We start from the raw sequence: 21,299 nt of genomic DNA, 5'->3' as shown, positions 1-21,299 counted from the left end.
AACAAAACAAAACAAAACAAAACCCAAAAAACTAACCAACAAACCAACCAAAAAAAAAAAAAACAAAAACAAAAACTATTATCCCTAAATGCTGATGGATAGAAAAATGTAGCTGTAACTTGGCACAGATGTTTGTGCTTTCCAAGCTTAAAAGCTCCATAACATGGGTTGCATTTCACCTCCAGAATATGTTCTAAGGTCCTGCTTAATCAGTAGCAGCTTTATTACAATTAATTTTTGTCATTAGCATTGATCTGGTGTTTGACTTGTGTTGGATCTAAGTGGATCCATAACACAAAGGCTTTATCACACTGCTTACATTCATAGAATTTCTCTCCAGTAGGAATACTTTCATGACGATGAAGACTATAGAAATATGCAAAGGTGTCACCATATTAAATACATTCATGAGGTTTCTCCCCAGTATGAATTCTTTCATGCCTTTGAAAATGACTTTGACCTGCAAAGGTTTACCACACATTATATTCATAGAGTTTCTCTCAAATATTTCCTTTTATTATGCTGTGGACAGTACTATGTTGTGCAAATATTTTACCAAATTGGTTACATCCATAGGGTTTCTCTCCAGAATGTGTTCTTTTATGTCTTTGGAGATATCTGTGACATGTAAAGGCTTTACCACATTGGTTACATTCATAGGGTTTCTCTCCAGTATGTATTCTTTTGTGCACTTGTAGAGAACTTTGTTGTGAAAAGGCTTTATCACATTGATTACATTTGTAGGGTTTCTCTCCAGTATGCACTCTTTCATGTGTTTGGAGATGACTGTGATGTGCATAGGCTTTATCACACAGATTACATTTATAAGGTTTTTCTCCAGTATGTCTTCTTATATGTTTTTGAAGATTATTGTGACTTGCAAAGGCTTTATCACAGTGGTTACATTCATAAGGTTTCTCTCCAATATGTCTTTTATGTCTTTGGAAATGACTATGAAAAGCAAAGGCTTTACCACATTGGTTACATTCATAGCCTTTCTGTCCAGCATGTGTTCTTTTATGTATTTGAAGATGCTTACGGCATGGAAAGAATTTACCACATTGCTTACATTCATAAGATTTCTCTCCAGTATGTGTTCTTTTATGATACTGGAGACTATTTTGATAAGCAAAGGCTTTACCACATTGATTACATACATAAGGTTTCTCTCCGGTATGTGTTCTTTTATGTCTTTGGAGATGACTGTGACGTGAATAGGCTTTACCACATTGGCTACATTCATAGGGTTTCTCTCCAGTATGTGTTCTTTTATGAACTTGTAGAGTACTGTGTTGTGTAAAGGCTTTACCACATTGATTACATTCATAAGGTTTCTCTCCAGTATGTGTTCTTTTATGCCTTTGAAGACGACAATGACTTGCAAAGGCTGTACCGCATTGATCACATTTGTAAGGTTTCTCTCCACTATGTGTTCTTTTATGGATTCGGAGATGACAGTTCCATGCAAAGACTTTACCACATCGATTACATTCATAAAGTTTCTCTCCAGTATGCGTTCCTTTATGCCTTTGCAGATGACCATGCCTTGCAAAGGCTGTACCACAATGATTACATTCATAGGGTTTCTCTCCAGTATGACCTCTTTTATGCCTGTAAAGATAATTGGCACATGTGAAAGCTTTACCACATTCATTACACTGTTGAATTTTTTATCTGTATGAATTAATATTATAATTTGGTCTAATGGTAAAGAGGAATCAGATTCTAGGATTGTATCACTTTGTTTACATTCAATGTGTTCCCCCTTCATTATGAGTTCTTAGGCATCTTTGACAATACCTGTGCTGGTAAGAGCATTTATTACATGGCTCACATTTATAGCATTCTTTTTCTATATGAAGTTTTCATATATTTGAAGAAAACTGAAAGAACCCAAGAGATTTATCAAATTGTAAACTTGTACCATATTTAGAAAGTCTACTCCAAGTGGGAACTATTAGATATCTTCTAATTTTTTCTGGGAGAGAAAGAGGTACGTTGTTTCTTTGAATATCCCTAGGCTCAATGGTATGTATACATTGTGAAATATGATATACCCATTAAGAGGAGAATAACAAAATAAAGGTTTCCACATTGCATTCACACAGTTGGATTGTTGTTACTCACATACATGTGGTAAGGGATTAAGGTATCTAATTCTTGACTCTCATAAACTGCCCCTCTCACTACATTTAGCAATGTTACTACAAGAATATAAGTAATACCAGCTTTACTATGGACTATTTGCTCATTAGACTATTTTGAAGATATATTTACCACCTATTCTAAGTGTATACTTTTTAAAATATTTAAGTGATACAGATCAGAAGTTCTACAGCATAGCTCTAATAGGGCTATGATTCAAATGGTGATATCTGTTAAGGCATTGTTTCCTTGTCTCCTTTCTTAGAAGAATGCCTCTTAAACCAGGCAGCTGACATTGAGGTACATAGATTTATGGGACTATAATAACCATTAATATACGTAAAGAAAGACTTTATTTTGATATACTTAAAGAAGCAGTTGTTTAAGTTGTGGCTTTGAACTTCCAGAGCAGAGTAAAATTTCCTCAGAGCTATATTTGTATCAGCTTGCACATGAAAATTACCTTCCATCTCTTCTAGAACTTTGAAATTGTTCTTCAATATAATGGTCTTCCCAATTGTAGCCTAAAATGCAGTACCAAAAAATGTATATATTATTGGAAATTAAGGAAATTTTAAGTTACTATATCCAGTGAACGTTAGAACAATGTTTGATTTATTCACCTCATTTTTCTCATTCTCAATTGAAATAACAGAAGATCATCAATAACAAAGAAACATTTCTCCCCTTATTTTAAAAAGTCAACGAAAATCCACTATCTTACCTATAGCAGTGAGGTTCTCATAGGTCTCCAGCATCACCTCTTTGTAGAGACTCTTCTGGGAAGGATTCAGCAAAGCCCACTCTTCCCAAGTGAAATTCACATGCACATCAGCATAGGTCATTGCATTCTAAAATATCCCATTCGTGTGTAGAACAGAAAATATGATAGCGGCAATACTGTAAATGTATACTTCATTGACAATATATTCATATAATTCTGGTGCTTCCCCCACTTATTTCCTGACACAGTAATTCTAATGTAATTGCCAAGTCATTGTAGAAGGAAATATATAATAAGGTTCACCTCTGTCATTTTTGTGCCCTTTGAATAGGATATAGCCTTGCAGGAGAAATGCTAATCAAAAGAGAGAGAGAGAGAGAGAGAGAGAGAGAGAGAGAGAGAGAGAGAGAGAGAGAGAGAGAGAGAGAAGCAAAATGATCATACTGAGCACACATCAGAGATATTGTATGAACAATTAACAAATACAACAAATGATGGGCAGTCTGGGTGTACTGGCTCATGGCTTTAATCCTAGCACTCTCCAGGCAGGGGCAGTTGTATCTCATTGAGTTGTTTGCCTGGTTTGTGAAAGACAGCCAGAGATACATAACACCCTGAGTCCCCTACAAAAATCAATCAAACAAACAAAAAAGATGGAAAGAACTCACACAAGTTCATACATCCTTTGTGTTTCTGCATTCATCTTCCAGAAATCTGAAGTGTCCCATTTTAAATAGTTACATAAAGATTTAACTAAAAGGGAATGCATGTTTAAATAGTACCAAATAAACCAATAAAAATATTAGCAATGTAAATGAATCAGGAGTTAACAGCACTTGCTGGTCTTATAGGGGCTCACAACTATCCACTATTCCAAGTTTGGGAGTTCTGAGGCCATCTTTTGTCAAGGCCCATGGAAGAGTAACAGCAAATAGCTTTAGAATTCATGGAGTGTGGTGCACCAGTTAGCACAACCATGATGGAAGTGCCTCAGAGAGGCAGAGCCCTGAGGAATATGTGTCCTGAGGACTACATGAATACAGGCAAAATACTCATATTCATTAAAAAATTTTCAAAACAAACACAACATGTAGGAAACATATCACATATGTGAACTACAATGATTCAGAAGGCTCAGGTAGTATTAATGTCATGAATCTGGAATTTTGAAATTTGACAAAGCCATCCTGAGAAATAGACTCTGTCAAATTTCAAAATTCCAGATGTGAATGAAGATCAGCAAAAGAGCATATGTTTGACATGTACAAAAACTTACATTCCATCTAATAATATAAAAACAACAACAACAACAAAGCCAGGGATGTTGTCCCACATCTAATCCCAGCACTTGGGAGCCAAAACAGGTGAATTTCTAACTTCAAGACCTGCCTGGTCTACATATCTACTTTGAGGACAGCCAGGGCTACACAGAGAAACATTGTCTTCAAAACAAAAACAAAACAAAATTAAAAATATAAAAAACACTAGAATAGCAAATTAGCTTAGCATTGAATAGCAATTGCTTTTATTGTATCTCTTGTGATTTAGGGACAAAGTCTATAATGGTAAAGGCTGTGGCAGCATGAGAAGGAAGCTGACTGAGGAGATTCAACCACAACACAATAAACACACACACATACACACACAAAACTCAGGCCATGGGTTGAGTCTATAGACACTCAAATCCCATTCTCAATAAGGAATCTGAAAGGTTCCTCCTACAAAAACTTCCACAAGCTCCTCAAAGAAAGCCACAAAGGAGAGACAAGAGTTCAAAGGTATCATCCTATGTAGGATGTCTTTGATTTAATCAACTACATTCAGACCTGGTCACTAGAGGCTCATGGTCATCCTATTAAGAAAATGCATTGAGTCAAATTTTAATGATGCTAATAGCCTGTACACTGTTCAAATGTCCAAAGTTTATTCTGACACTCAAGACAATCAATTGAGCACATCTTGTAAAATCAGAAAACAAGTTATATCTTCCCAACATCATTGATATTGAACAATGTTGCTCAATATCAATGTTAGATATTACCTCTAATGACATGAACCAGCCCAGCCTGGTGTGGTTTGAATTGGGTCAAAGCATTGGATGTAGCTTTAAAGACTGGTGGTCTCTGGCCTTCTCGCTTTCTATACTGAATGCTTGCTGATGGCTTCTGTAGACTTAACAGTCTCTTGCTTATTCTGTGACTGAAAACTGCTGGCTTCTTTTCTCTTTAACTCTCTGTGGATTTTTCTTCCTTCCTTCCTTCCTTCCTTCCTTTCTCTCTCTCTTTCTTTTTTATCATATTCAACACAATGTATATTTTTATACCAATTTTTTAAATGATGGACATGTTATTAAATGAACATAAATAGATAAAGTCTTTTTGTTTGTTTGTTTGTTTTGCTTTTAGTAGAGCTTAAAATCTTGGCTCTTACTGTGGTACAAATCCAAAACATGAACAATTTTTAGACACTGGAGTTCATTGTAACAAGGCTGTACTTCAATGACCTCATATCATCAAAGGATTTTACCTCCATAGTAGCTAAGCTAAGAGTTGACAGTTCTGCTGCACCAAGGAATGAATTGTAGACAGGATTATTTGGATACAGATTTCCTGTTATGGTCAAAGCTATTTGACTTGAGTTATTGTCTTCATTCTTAGCCCACAGGGAAGAGGTTACGTTCATTTAAAAAATGGGTGCGTGTATTGAGATGGTCTATCCATGAGGTCATTCATCAACTGTTTCAATGAACAATGGTTCTGCTTAGAGGGTGGCACAGACATTAGGTGAGGTTAAGATTCTGGTTCATTGACTGTAATGATTTTGAAAAGCATTCATCTCAGAAAAAGAGTGACTTATAAGTTCCTCTTCTTCAAAATTGATGTAATAATTAGAAATATCAAGCAAAATATTCAGTCTCACTTTTTGTTGTTCTCTTACAAACTACCTCCCAAATTAATTGTATATGTTTCTCTTGGCTGTATAAATAATTCTGACATATGTAAGCTCTTCTGAAAACCACAGTATAGTGTTAAAATATCAAATAAGCTATTCTAATAATAGAGAGGCTGAAATAGAAGCACAATGTCAAGACCATTATGTGGTACACAGAAAGACACTGTCATGAACAAAAAAGCAGAAAGTGTCCATGGATTGTACAATATTGGACCTATTTCTCCAATTACCAAATTAGAGAGACCACTGGATAACAGCCAATAAATTTCTAATTCCTCATATTTGTGAATTTCAACCGATTAGGATATGTTATTTTCATGTTAGGATATTAATTTTCATATTAAGAGATATTAACAAAAACTAATTTTTACTTCCTGTTATTTTGTTGTTAGAGGTGGAATTATGTTTGTGTAGGTTTGTTGAAAGATTACTTTTTTGCTTTTTCAAGGGTGTAGTTTTGCTCCTTATGTGGCTGCTTTCCATCTATTATCCTTTGTAGGGCTTGATTTGTAAAAAGATATTGTGTAAATTTGGATTTGTCATGGAATACTTTGGTTTCTCCGTCTATGGTAATTGAGAGTTTTGATGGGTATAGTAGCCTCACCTGGCATTTGTGTTCTCTTAGGGTCTGTATGACATCTGCCCAGGATCTTCTAGCTTTCATGGTCTCTGGTGAGAAGTCTGCTGTAATTCTGATAGGCCTGCCCTTATATGTTACTTGACCTTTTTCCCTTACCACTATTAAAATTCTTTCTTTGTTTAGTGCATTTTTACACACACACACACACACACACACACACACACACACACACACACACACGTATGGATAGGACAGAGCTCCCAAAGCCAAACCATCCAACCAACAACTTTATTTCTTTTTCTCTGGCTTTCTTAGACAACTTTATCTCTTTTTATACATTCTTAGACAAAAAGTTCTTTAGAAAATTACCTCAGAGATAAAATGGTACATAAAATGTGAGTTACAAAAGGATGCTGATATTAAGTTCAAGACAGTGTTTCATTATAATATGCTTGTTATAAGTTCAAAGCAACAGTTTTTACATGGCCTTATCATAGTGCATAACTGTGACTTTATCTTTGTACCTAAATGTTTTTTCTTGAATATAAATATGTCCTAAGTCTATTTCTCTTTCTACTGTAATTATGAAAGCTCATGGTATTTCTTATTATACAATCTTTACTTACTATTATGAGAAGTGGGCACACCCTATTCTTGATTCTAACTTTGTTATATCTTTCTAGTGAAGCAACTAAGACTATTTCTTAAAACTTTCTTCCTAAAATTATTTGAATCAAATCAGGAATTCTATAGAATAATTGACTCATCTAAACAGCCTTAATTCATGAAAGTTCATTTTTATGTTGATCTGCAGGAAATCTGATCAATAGGGTTGACTAATGCACAGGGAAGGTTAATTAATAATGATAGGAAAGGCATATCAGCTGTAAGAAGCAATTCTGAGATGAAATCTCTTTGGAACCATGCCACTGAACTCACCTAATCATACACCATGCAAACACAGTGGGCCACCTCCAGGAAGGCCTGGATACTCCAAGCAAATGGACCTAATAATCAAGCCGGGATAGCCATTTTAATATCTAAGAAAACAGACTTCAAACAAAAATTAATAAAAGGAAATGAGGAGGGATACTATATATTCATTAAAAAAAAAAAACCCTACCAGGATAACATTTAAATTTTTAGCATCCATGCCACAAACATAAGAGCACCCACTGCTGTAAATGAAACACTTCTGCAGCTTAAATCACACATTGATCTTCAAGCACTGTATAGTGGGAGGCTTCAATACCTCACTGTAATCAATCAATAGGCCCTGCAGACAAAAACAAAACAGAGAAATGCTCTAGCTAACTGATATCATAAACTAAATGATCCCAACTTATATTTATAAAAGATTCTACCCAAACACAAAAGATATACCCTTTTGCCAGCAAGTCATGGAACTTTCACCAAAATTGATGACATACTCAAACAGTGCAAGTATCAACAGACACAAGAAAACAGAAAGAATCCCCTGCATCCCATCAGACGACCATGAATTAAAGCTGCACAGCATCAACAAGCGAAACAACAGAAAGCTTAAAATCTCAGGGAAACTGAACAACTCTCTGCTGAAGAAAAAACAGGTCAAGACAGAAATAAAGAAAAAAAATTAAAGACTTTCTAATATTCAGTGAAGATCAATAAATAACATTTCAGAACTTACAGGATACAATGAAAGTAGTGATAAGAGGACAGTTGATAGCACTAAGTGCATACATTTAAAAAATTTAGAGATCTCTTACTAGCAACTTAACAGCACACCTAAAAGCTCTAGAAAAAAAAAGAGAAGTAAGCACATCTATGAGGAGAAGACAGCAAAAGAGCGCACAAGTCAGTTAAACAGAAACAAAGAGAGCATTAAAAGAATCAATGAAACAGCTGATTTTAGGAAAAACAACAAAACAGACAAACCTTTATCCAAACTAAGTAAAAGAGAAAGAATATGCAAATTAAAAAACTTTGAGATGAAAAGGACACAACAATGAAGAAATCCAGAGAATCATAAGGACACATTTAAAAAACCTGTACTCCACCAAATTGGAAAATCTAAAAGAAATGGATATCTTGATAGGCATTACTTACCAAAGTTACATCAAGATCAAATCAACAATTTAAGTAGATCTATAACCCCTAGTGAAATAGAAGAATTTATTAAGACTCCCAAGCTAAAAAAGGGGGACAAAACCTCCAAAACAAGCATAACAAGGTTTAATGGTTTAGTACAGAATTCAACCAGACTTTCAAAGAGAGACTTAACACCAACTCTGAAACCCAAAGCAAATAAATACTTAACGAAGAAAGAATATTACAGACCAAGTTCCCTCATGAACCTAGATGCATAAATACTCAATAAAATATTGTAATCAATACTTAATCAAAGAACAGAAATGTTCAAGTAGGCTTCATCCCAGAGATGCAAGCATGGTTCCACATACGAAAACCAGTAAATGTAATCCACCATATAAGTAAACTGACAGGGAATAAAAGTCACAGGATCATCTCATCAGACATGGACCAAGCCTTTGACAAAATTCAACACCAATTCAGGATCAAAGTCTTGGAGAGATTATGGATACAAAGGACATACCCAAACATAATAAAGGAAATTTACAGCAAGCCTATACACAACATCAAATTAAATGGAAAGAAACTCAAAACAGTTCCATTAAAATCAGGAACAAGACAAGACTCTCCACTCTGTCCATATCTATTCAATATTGTCTTTGACGTTTTAACTAGAGCAAAGACAACTGAGAGAGACCAAAGGGATATAATTTGGAAAGGAAGAACTTGAAGTATCCCAATTGGCAGATGATATGATAGTATACATGAGTGACTCCAAAAATCCCACTACTAAACTCCTAAGGCTGAAAAACACATCCAGAAAAGTGGCTGGATCCAAAATTAATTCAAAAGAATCAATAACTCTCCTATAGAAAAATGACAAACTGAGAAATGAATCAAGCAAACAACCCCTTTTACAATACACTCAAACAATATAAAATATATTGGAATAACTCTTAAAAATAAGGTGAAAGACTTGTATGATAAAAATTTCAAGTTTTTGAAGAAGGAAAGTCAACAATATATCAGAAGATATAAAAAAAAAATCTCTGCTATTCCTGGATTGGCAGGATTAAAACAGTAAAAATGGCCATCCAACCAAAATCAATCTACAGATTAAACATAGTTCCCATCAAAATTCAAAAACAATTGTTTTATAGACCTTGAAAGAAAATTCCCACCTCATATGGAATAACCAAAACCCAGGGTAGCTAAACAAATCCTGAACAATATAGAACTGCATGATATTGGCAAAACACACACACACATTGATCGATGGAATCGAATTGAATACCCAGACATAATTCCATCTACATATGGACACCTGATTTTAGATAAGGAGTCCAGAAATACACAATGGAAAAAGGACAGTGCCTTCAACAAATGGTACTGGATAAAACTATATCTCTGCATGTAGAAGAATTGCAAAGGTCCATATTCATCATCCTGCACAAAACTCAAAGACATCAAAATATCACCAGACACACTGAAACTGAGAAAAGATATAGTGGGGAATAACTCGAATGACTATACTGGCTCAAATGACAACATTCTGAACAGAACATGAATAGTGTGTGCACTAAGATCAACAATTAATAAATGAGATTTCATGAAACTTAAAAGCTTCTGTAAGGTAAAATATCACAGTCAATGGACAAAAGAGATAGGTAAAGGAATGAGAAAAGATTTTTACCAACTCTACAACCAATAGAGACTTAATATACAAAATGTATAAAGGACTCAAGAAATTAGATGTATAAAGAATAAAAAAATTCAAATAAAAATAGTGTACTGATCTAAATAGAGAAATCTCAAATGGCTAAGAAACACAAATGTTGATCATCTTAGTCATCATGGAAATGCAGAAAAGTTTGCTGAGACTTCATCTTACACATGTCAGAATGGCTAAGGTCAATAATATGAGTAACAGCTCATGCTGGCAAAGATGTAGAGTAAGGGGAACACTCCTCCATTGCTGGTGGGAACACAAACTAATACAACCACTATGATAGGAAATCAATATTGTGATTCCTCAGAAAAAAAAAAAAAAAACCAAAAGCTCGGTATACCTCAAGACCCAGCTATACCTCTCTTGGGCTTAGACCCAAAAGTTCCATCCTAACACAAGGACACTTACTTGAGTACTATGTTCATAGTAATTATTCATTATAGTCAAAAACTGTAAACCATCCAGATATCCCTAAACAGAAGAAAGGATAAAGAAAATGTCATATATTTACACAATGGAGTATTATTCAGCTGCTAAAAAAATAACATCATGAAATTTATAGGAAAATAGATGCAACTAGAATAAATCTAAATGAGGTAACCAAGAACCAGACACACCAATATGGTATGTATTCACTTCTGAACAAATATCAGTTATTAGGTAAATGATAATCAAGCTATAATCCAGATTCAGAGAGTATAGGTAAAGTGGAGAGCTATAGTGAGAAGCATGGATCTCTTTGGAAATGAGAAATAGAATAGATTCTGTGAGTGGACTGAAAGTGATTGGGGACAGGAGTGAAAGGGATCAGTTGTGAAAGTGGAGAGAGTGCAGGGAGAAATATCTACAATTAGTGGGCATTTGGGGTTAGTGTAGAGACCTAGTACACTAGTAACTTCCTGGAATCTAAGAAGGTGACCTTAGTTAGGACTCCTAACTAAGTAATGAAGAATACAGAGTTTGAACTGCCATCATTTATAGCCAAGCAGGGCATATTCCCCGTGCTGAGACTGAGTCACATTCAGTTGAGTTGTTGGCAGCGGAGATCCCATGGAGATCCCTAAATAACCAAGGATGATGCTAGGACAGAAGGATACTCTCTGAAAACTGGCAGCAGGGCTGCATTGCTGAAGACAACTTTTACACAGCTCTCTGGATGTAGAGAGGTGAAGCAGATGCAGACTTAGAGACCCCACCCATGGGTTCTAGTCTCTGGGGTGAGAAGGAACAGCCTACAGAAAGAGAAACCTGGAATCAACCCTGGCTAAAAATCCTCAAACTAAAATCTGTCCTGCCTGCAAGATATGCAGGGGAATGGTGGCACCCAACTTCTTGGAGGGCAAACCAATGTTAGGTTTAACTTGAAGCTTACACTATGAGAGAGAACCTGTCACTTACACTACCTGGATGGCCAAAAATCTCAGAGTGGCAAGTATAGAGTTTTGCATGGGTATGTAATAGGTCCCCTGCTGATATAGTATGGCTGTTAGCATGCTGTTTTTGTGGGACTCCCAACAGTGACAGAAGCTATAGCTTTAACTCTCTCACACGCTCTTGAGATTCTTTCCTCCTATTGGGTTGCCTTGTCCAGACTCAATATGAGGTCTATTGCCTTGTCTTTTTGTATCTTGTTTGGTCTTGTTTGGCTATCCTCTATTAGAGTCTTGCTCTTTTCTAAAGAGAAAATAGAGGAAGGGGAGTAGATCTGTGGAACACGGAGAGTAGGCTGGACTTAGGAGGAGTGGAGCAAGGGGAAACAGTAGTCAGAATATATTATATGAGACAAGAATCTATTCCAATTAAAAAACATTAATTCCATTTTTCTTAAATGAAAAATGTAAAGAAGAAAAGTAATAATGGACAAAAAGAAGTGAAATAGTGAAAACAGGGAAAAAGCATGATTTTGACAGATATAATTCTCGTTCTGTATGGGTGAACATCACACAGGAGTTTATGACAAGCTCATTCTTGGCCCTGTATACATCTGTGAAATCAAAAGTTATGCTCTCCACAATGTGAAATATGTATCATGAAGGTCACAAACCCAGATCATTTTCTTGTGTTAGTTTTCAAATAATAGAACTACATATATAATGTTATATAGTATTGCTATATTATATACTCAATACATACAAACATATATAAAAAATTAAACGTCTATACACATTCTCAAAAGCAAAGATAAAAATGTCACTATCTAAGGTGGATTATTTGATTACAAGAAAACGAAGAGATGAGTCATTTATCTCAGACTATTACATTTTTGTCAAACTATAATTTATTGTCATTGTTTAAATTCAAACAAAACAAGTCAGTCTGTTGTTTAACTCCATTTTTTAATTTTTTCATGCAGCATAACTCATTGGCAGAAATCTCTCAAATTATCCAAATAAAACAAATGTCTGCATTTTTACAGTAAACTATGATAGCACATTTGCTCATTATCTTTGGAACACCTCTTGCTACAAAAGCTTGATATTTAATTTTTCTTCTCCACATACCAATTAAAAATGTTTGAAAAACTCTTTGAATATGATTTTTTTTAGCTAGATTTTGTGTTCTTTCTGCCCTTCATTTTATTTTGCTATCTGTAGTGTAGATAAGATGGCTGAAGTTCTCACACCAATCTGACAAATAAGAGTGCATTAAACATTAAAATCAAATGGAAGAAAAAAGTGGATTGGTTCAGTGTGTCTGGTTTTATGTGGAAGTCCTTGATCCACTTATATTTGAGCTTTGGGAGAGGGAAGAGAGAGGGGAAAAGGAGGGCCAAGATCAGGTATGGGAAGAGACAGGAGAGAAGTCCAGAGGCCCAGGAGAACGAAGGGAAATAGGTAGCAGTGGGGGGTGGAGAATGAGGGGGAAAACCACTAGAAAGTCCCAGATGCCAGGCATGTGAGAGGCTCCCAAGACCCAGGGGAGATGACATAGCTGAAAGGCCCAGCAGCAGGGAGATAGGACCTGAAGAGACCACCTCCAGTAGACAGATATGTCCCCCAGTTGAGGGATTAGGTCACCCACATCTCACATCTCACAATTTTTAACCTAGAATTGTTCCTGTCTAAAGGAAATGCAGGGACAAAAAAGTGGAGCACAGACTGAAGGAAAGGCCATCCAGAATCCACCTCACCTTGGGATCCATCCCATCCACATACATCAAACCCTGACATTATTGCTGATACTAAGATATGCTTGTAGAAAGGAGCCTGGTATGGCTGTCCTCTGAGAGGCTCTGCCATCAGCTGACTAAGACAGAATGCAGATACTCACAGCCGATCATTTGACTGACCCCAATGGAAGAGTTAGTGGGTAGGACTAAAGGAACTGAAAGGAATCACAACCCCATAGTAACAACAACAGTATCAACTAACTGGATGCCTCAGAGATCCCAGTGATTAAACCACCAACCAGACTATACATGAGACAGTCCATGGCTCCTGCTACATGTGTAGCAGAGGACTGCCTTATCTAGCATTACTGAGAAGACAGGTGCTTAGTCCTGTGGAGGCCTGATGCCGCAGAGAAGGGGGATCATAGATAGGTGAGACAGGAGTGGTGGGTAGGTGGGAGAACACCCTCTGAGAAGCAAAGGGGTGAGGGCTTGTGGAGGGGAGTCCGGAAAGGGTGACAACATTTGAAATGTAAACCAATAAAATAATTAATAAACAAAAACAGAGAAAGATGTGGATTTGTTGAAACTGCCTAAGCTGTAATTGCTTGATGTTTTGTAGTGGATACAGTACTGACTGTGAAAGTCTTTTATAAGTCTACAATCCACCTGCTGGATTATAATCGGTCTGCTCATACCCTGAGCAGACCTTGGGCATGAACTCTGCAGCCAGTCTCACAACACCCAGAGGAAGCTCCACTCCCAGGCCCTCTAACACTCCCAGGAGTGTGCCCTGAGCAGACTATGTCTCTAACTCCATAGCCAGTCCCACAACACCCATAAGAACCTCCACTCCTAGGCGCTCTAACAAGCCCACAATAAGAGGGACTTGATCACACCAGGATCTCAGGGTCCCAGAGGCAGCTTGACTCACAAGAGCTCTGACACACTCAGGATCTCAGGATCACAGAGACAGCTGAACTCTGAAGAGTTCTGACACAACCAGGATCACAGGAAGGACAGGCTCCAGTCAGATATAGTGAGGGCAGGTAGCACTAGAGATAATCAGATGGCAGGAGGCAAGCATAAGAACATAAGCAATAGAAACCAAGGTTACTTGGCATCATCAGAACCCAATTCTCCCACCATAGCAAGTCCTGGATACACCATCACACTGGAAAAGCAAGATTCAGATCTAAAATCACTTCTGATGATTGATGATGATGATGATGGTGATGATGATAGAGGACTTTAAGAAGGGCATAAATAACTCCCTTAAAGAAATACAGGAGAACACAGGTAAACATTTAGAAGCCCTTAAAGAGGAAACACAACAATCCCTTAAAGAATTACAGGAAAGCACAATCAAAAAGGTGAAGGAAATGAACAAAACCATCCAAGATCTAAAAATGGAAATAGAAACAATAAAGAAATCACAAAGGGAGACAACCCTGGTGTTAGAAAACCTAGGAAAGAGATCAGGAGTCATAGATGCAAGCATCACCCACAGAATACAAGAGATAGAAAAGAGAATCTTAGGTACAGAAGATACCATAGAAAACACTGACATAATAGTCAAAGAAAATGCAATATGCAAAAAGATCCTAACCCAAATCATCCAGGAAATTCAGGACACAATGAGAAGACCAATCTAAGGATAATAGGTATAGAAGAGAGTGAAGATTCCCAACTTAAAGGGCCAGTAAATATCTTCAGCAAAATTATAGAAGAAAACTCCCCTAACCTAAAGAAAGAGATGCCTATGAACATACAAGAAGCTTACAGAACTCTAAATAGAATGGACCAGAAAAGAAATTCCTCCCATCACTTAATAATCAAAACACCAAATGCATTAATCAAAAAAAGAATTTTAATAGTGGTAAGGGAAAAAGGTCAAGTAACATATAAAGGCAGGCCTATCAGAATTATACCAGTCTTCTCACCAGAGGCTATGAAAGCTAGAAGATCCTGGGCAGATGTCATACAGACCCTAAGAGAACACAAATGCCAGCCCAGGCTACTCTACCCAGCAAAACTCTCAATTACCATAGACAGAGAAAATAAGATATTCCATAACAAAACCAAATTTACACAATATATTTCCATAAATCCAGCCCTACAAAGGATAATAGATGGAAAACACCAACACAAGGAAGGAAACTACACCCTTGAAAAAGCAAGAAAGTAATCTTTCAACAAACCCAAAAGAAGATAGTCATACAAACATAAGTTTACCTCTAACATCAAAAATAACAAGAAGTAACAGTCACTTTTCCTCAATATCTCTTAACATCAATGGACTCAATTCCCCAGTAAAAAGACATAGATGTCTTTAAATAATATAAAAATTAAGAAAAATGTCTATAATCCTTTAACCATTGGTATTGTCTTCATTCATTTAGAACAGTGTCCTCCTAAGGCACCCAGCTTGTCCTCAACAAATGAGCATTTAGATTATTTTCATATTTAGGCCACCATGAATATAACTGCAATGAGCATGAGAATTCCGATACTTCTTAAAACTAATTTCAAGTGCATTTGATTGTGTGTGTATAAGAAATTAAACACAGACTTCACAACTCTACTATGAGTGACCCCTTAAACTCTTGTGTTTCTTACCCTCCAGCTACTACTGATCTCCCAAACATAGAGGTCCCATGCACTAGAACTCTCTTTGGAAATGGAAGTGATCAGAAAAGTGGGCTATTGCTCTGCAGCTTCTTATGACCCCTTGTGGTTTCCGGTAAACCCAGCCCCACTGAAGCATATACACAAAATCACGTTAAAGAATAATTTAATGTCTACTTCCTGTCACATGAACTATGGCACAAGATACAGAAGTTGCCCTACCCACCTACCCATCATCATGTACACCTAGCAAAACTCTGCATCTCAGAAACTCATTTTGCACCTTAAAATTTAATTTCCTTGAATCATGCCATTGTGCCTGGTGGCAGAAGATTCTGATCAAGTACAGCTGAAGGATGATCCCCACCACCTCCTTTCAACTACTTTCAAAACTATTCATAAAATTTATCACATAAAACTGAATGTGGAATGCGAGTTTCAAATTTTCTAGAAACCAGACCTTTGGTTTTCCAATCTGTCTTCCAACTGTACACCAAAAGCAATGCCTGTGTGTGCATTCTGGTTAGTAATATTATTTGCACCACAGCTTTCCACTGCTAGGGTTGCAGTCTCCCCACCCCAAGAGTAAGATTCCCAGGTCATCACATGTACTAATGGAACCAGAGTCTCACCTACAGGCCATCTCAGTCCAAGCAGATGAGACTCTGATAGCTCAGCAGACATGCTCCTCCTGGTCTGGAGATATTGGCCCATGTACTCATCATGGCATGGCTTATGGTCTCCCTCACAGCTTCCTACAGCTACATCAGAGAAGAATTCGAGAAAGAACCTGCAAGCTACTGCCCACTGGTGCTCCTGACTGCTAGGCCTGCCTAGAGTTCTTCATTAGCTCAGAGTACCAGCCAACTGGGCCCCAAGACAGTAGCAGCTCCTCTACTGGAGATCAGAGATCAAATGACTCAGATAGCTGAGGCCTTCTCAGTTCTGCCCTCCCACTGTAGGGACAGACAGAGCCCTAGTCTGGGAAATTTGTATTTTAGTAAAATTCTCCAGTGTCCCAGAGCACTTCCTGTTGATCTTCAAGGTGCAGGGTCCATGATGTGCACATATCATTACAGACAGAATGTATAGTGCAGCCATCTCTACCTCATAGCTGGGAAGTCCTATAGCTAAACTTCAGTCAAATCACATAGTAACCACAATTAAAGCAAAGAGTGGCCATGAATTTGAAAGCAAGGAGCAGTAGTTGGGAGGTAAATGAGAAAAATAAATAAATAAATAAATAAATAAATAAATAAATAGGAAAGGACACGGCAGCTCCTAGGAATGATGGGGTAGAAAGTTTATTATAGATAAAAGGGAGAGTATAGCCAGGGCAGGGGCATCTGGGAGAGTCCAGAGTGGACATGACCCTGAGCCACGTGAGGAAAGGGTGAAAGGCAGAGTCGGTAGCTAGACTTAAGAGGCCAGGAGGGTAAAATGATAGATGAAAAAAACCAGGTAACTAAAATGGCTCGATTACATAAGGAAGAGCAGCTGGGAGAAGGACAGACTAACCCCTGGGCTAGAGGGTGGGGTCTGCCAGGCATACCCTGTAACAGACAGGGACTAAGGAATGCTGGGGAACCTGACAGCCAGCTCTGCTTTGATTTGTTAAATAGGCACCTCAGCTATTTTCTTCAGGGCATGAGACTTAATGGTAGGAAAAATGAGAAGGTTGAAATGATTTAATTATAATCCTAAAAATTATTTTAAAAAGTTGAAATTAGGCTTTATGATCCACCATTCTTCAGGGGCTAGACATATGTATTAGAGCACATCAAGAATTATTCATACCTTTCTCTGAGGTTGTGCATTTTCACACAGGAAAAATAGCATTTCTGCTATGCATAGCCACACCAGGTTGTCCAGATTTTCTGTGCTGGATGAACTAGTGAAACTACAGAAATTTGGTTTCTAGAAATAAGTTCAGTTTCTCATCCAGATTCTCAATTGCCCTGGCCTGTGAACTCCCCAAAATGACCAGTTTGAAATTTTACTGATTGTCTAAAATTGATTACCACACTTTTCACTGCAAATGCCAACTACTGACAAAGCAGGAAAGTTCTCTCCTTCCTTCCTCCCTGTTCCTTTCTAAGCTGTGACCAGCTTCAAAAGTTGTCAGCGAACTTAGTTCGTACACAGGTCCCTTAAAATACACACACACACACACATATATACACACACACACATATATATATATATTTCATTATGTATAGTGTCCTGTCTGCATATATGCCTGTATTTGAGGGTACCAGATCTCGTTACAGATGGTTGTGAGCCACCATGTGGTTTCTGGGAATTGAACTCAGGACCCCTGGAAGAGCAGTCAGTACTCTCTAACCTCTGAGCCATGTCTCCAGCCCACACAGGTCCCTCTTTATTTGTAATCCCCCACCCCAAAACCCAGGGAGGTTGGAGGACACTCACTCACTGGTGTCTTCTCCTTTGCACTGACCAGTCAGGGCCCAGCCTGAAAGAAGTTGCAGGACTGTCTTCCAGGCACTGGGCAGCAGAGATAGTGTTGGTTGTGACCCTGTAATGCCCTCTCTGAAAAGCTTCTTAGAGGCCTGCTCTTTGATATGAGGATGGACCTAGTGGCGGATTGTAAATCAGAGTTGTTTCCTTTGTTATGGTTTGGAGACAAATGTCTGGACAATCCTGGTGAATAAATCATGCCTGGTTGGCATACTACTTATCTGTGGGGTGTTTTAGAGGCAGTCCTTCCTCCCTCAGCTAAATTCTAATTGTCGCCATTTACTATTTCCTATCCTTTCATCATCAATCCTAGTTTTCTACATCCACAGATTAATATTAGAATGCTACTCAACACACGAGATGCCTTTTACAATCTACACAAAATTAACTCCAAATGGATCTTACAACTAAACGTTAAATGCTAAGGGCAGAACTTGTAGAAGACACTAGAGAAGTCGGGGCTTTCCAAGTTTGGCATCCTGACAATGATGTTTCTACACACAAGTTCCTGTTCTAAATGCTTTGCCGTAGATACAAGCCCCACAGTGAAGTTATTCAGAGGACACTACCGGGTCCAGGAAGTGTCTGGAATCCCAATGGATCTTACAGATTGCTGCATCAGGAGGCTGCTTACCACCCACTTCAGCTCCCGCGGATCAACTGCCTGCCCCTCCCCATTGCTTGCAGTGACCCTAAGCTCACTGTGTAGTAATTGTGCCAGCCCGCTGTTTTCCAACCCAGCCTCCGGGAGGGCCTAACACTTCAGTTCCAGAGGCTCAGCTGCCTGCTTCTCCTCTTTATCGGCAGTGAGTGACCCAGCGCTCACCATGTCGCAACTTCGGAGCGCGCCTCACAGCACCCAGCAGCAGGGCTCAGAGCACCGAACCAACCGCTCAAGCCTGCTCAGCTACAGGGAACCTGCAACATGGCACCCGGAAAAACTCTCCTTGTCACCTCACTAGCAGATCCGCCTGGAGGCCCTGATTGGCCAGTGAGTCTTGAGTGACCATGAACACCTCCCTTAGTGTTTGAGTGTCTTAAAGGAACACAGCATACTGTTTTCTGGCTCAGGTTTCACGACCAAGGACAAAATGTTTCCAGATCTGCAGTGGCTGCATTCTATAGCACTTGTGCCTGTCTTCCAATAGCCTACCTGACTGTTTTCCCACCCAGCCCTGGGGAGACTCCACCACTTCAGCCTCAGTGACTCAGCTGCCTCCTCCTCCTCCTCCTGCTCCTCCTCCTCTTCTTCTAAAGGTCAATTTAGGGGCATGCCTGTCACTTCTTCCTCCTGGAATCAAGGTAGATAGCTTGCATAGCTCCTTACTGAACTTGCAGTGGAGTTATTAATCTGTTCCACAAGTAAAAGGGTGCCCAGAATATTAACAATTAAAAAGAGATTTTTAGGAAACAAGAGTTTTGTTTTGTGGCCTTAGATAAAGTGCAGATACTTCTCATGTGGTAGGTATGAGACGACGCAGGAAGAAAAGCAGGAAACAGATGGCACTGGTGAACACTATTGTTAGCAGCATATCTTCCTGGGTGAGAAGGTTTAAAATCAAAACAAAATAAAAATAAAAGAAAGTTGCATTAGTAAAGGTTCTTTAGATGAACATACCTGGAAAAATGAATCTATATGTATGTAGAAAATGGATTTATTAGAATGTCTCTAGGCTCTGGGTCACCTAGTTCACCAATGGCTGTCTGCCAATGGTAACTTAAGGAATCCAGTAGTGGATCCTTAAGTTACCATTGTTGCTGGATGTTTCGGCATATACCAGAATTCTGAAGACATGGACTCTAATGTCAGAAAGAAAAAGAAAAGGAAAGGAAAGGAAAGGAAAGGAAAGGAAAGGAAAGGAAAGGAAAGGAAAGGGAAGGGAAGGGGAAGGGAAGGGGGAGAGGGAGGGGGAGGGAAGGGGAAGGGGAGGGGAGGGGAGGGGAAGGGGAGGGGAGGGGGAGGGGGAAGGGGGAGGGGGAAGGGGAAGGGGAGGGGGAGGGGGAAGGGGAAGGGGAGGGGGAGGGGGAAGGGGGAGGGGGAAGGGGAAGGGGAAGGGAAGGGAAAAAGAAAAACTCTGAGGAGCTTTTGGGGCTGCTTGGCAGGAATCTGACATTGGCCAAGAACAAGGAAATGGGCTTCAAGTAGGAATATGACATTAGGCCATGGCACGGAAATAAGTTCAGGCAGGAATCTAATTTCAGGGTGGAACGAAAGAAGTAGGCTTCAGGCAAAAATCTGATTTGGGGCTTGGACAAGGAAGTAGGGTCAGAAATTTTGGTCATCCTGATAAGCCCTTGGAAACAGGAGTGATCACGGGACTTTGCTTATTGCTTTGCTTGTTCCTTAACTATTTGTGTTTATTGTACTTCTTGCCCTTATTACTTGCATGTAATTAAAATGGTATAAAAGCGAATTGGAAAAAAAAACCTGCTTTCAGTCTCAGAATTGACTGAGGTCATGCTGCAGTATTGTCTAATTGTCTTTCTTTTCTGTCCTCGCTCCTACGCTGGAGAACCTGTTGACTGACTGAGATGGCTTGGTGAAAAAGAAAGAGAAAGAGAAAGAGGAAGAGGAAGAGGAAGAGGAAGAAAGAGGAAGAGAAAGAGAAAGAGAAGAGAAAGGGGAGAGAGAGAGAGAGAGAGAGAGAGAGAGAGAGAGAGAGAGAGAGAGAGAGAGAGGAAAAGGAAAAGGAAAAGGAAAAGGAAAAGGAAAAGGAAAAGGAAAAGGAAAAGGAAAAGGAAAAGGAAAAGGAAAAGGAAAAGAACTTGCTAGCCAGAGGTAGGGCAAGCTGACAAAGAGAAAGAGCTACCATCTTCACTGTCCTTTGTATATGCAGCTGCCACCAGAAGCTGTGGCCTAGATTAAAGCTGGATTTTAGCACCT

The 21,299-nt window shown here is 38.5% G+C and overlaps 1 protein-coding gene across 1 annotated transcript; it reads right to left on the bottom strand.

Annotated features, from left to right (window-relative positions):
- Nucleotides 1-494: 494 nt before the first annotated feature.
- LOC110301497 (uncharacterized) lies at nucleotides 495-19,363 on the bottom strand. Its single transcript, XM_085828225.1, has 7 exons — nucleotides 19,242-19,363; nucleotides 18,368-18,531; nucleotides 17,735-17,837; nucleotides 10,609-10,671; nucleotides 2,870-2,996; nucleotides 2,609-2,669; nucleotides 495-1,611 (listed from the first exon to the last, which is right to left on the bottom strand). Exons 1-7 carry the CDS (start codon nucleotides 19,242-19,244, stop codon nucleotides 501-503), a joined length of 1,632 nt encoding a protein of 543 aa, XP_085684351.1. The 5' UTR covers nucleotides 19,245-19,363; the 3' UTR covers nucleotides 495-500.
- Nucleotides 19,364-21,299: the final 1,936 nt, after the last annotated feature.

Source organism: Mus caroli, unplaced genomic scaffold (assembly GCF_978045245.1).
Source record: "Mus caroli unplaced genomic scaffold, Mus_caroli_1 scaffold_11, whole genome shotgun sequence".
NCBI lineage: Eukaryota > Metazoa > Chordata > Mammalia > Rodentia > Muridae > Mus > Mus caroli.
The sequence above is the reverse complement of the archived record's forward strand: the minus strand, read 5'-3'. Positions and strand labels throughout refer to the sequence as shown.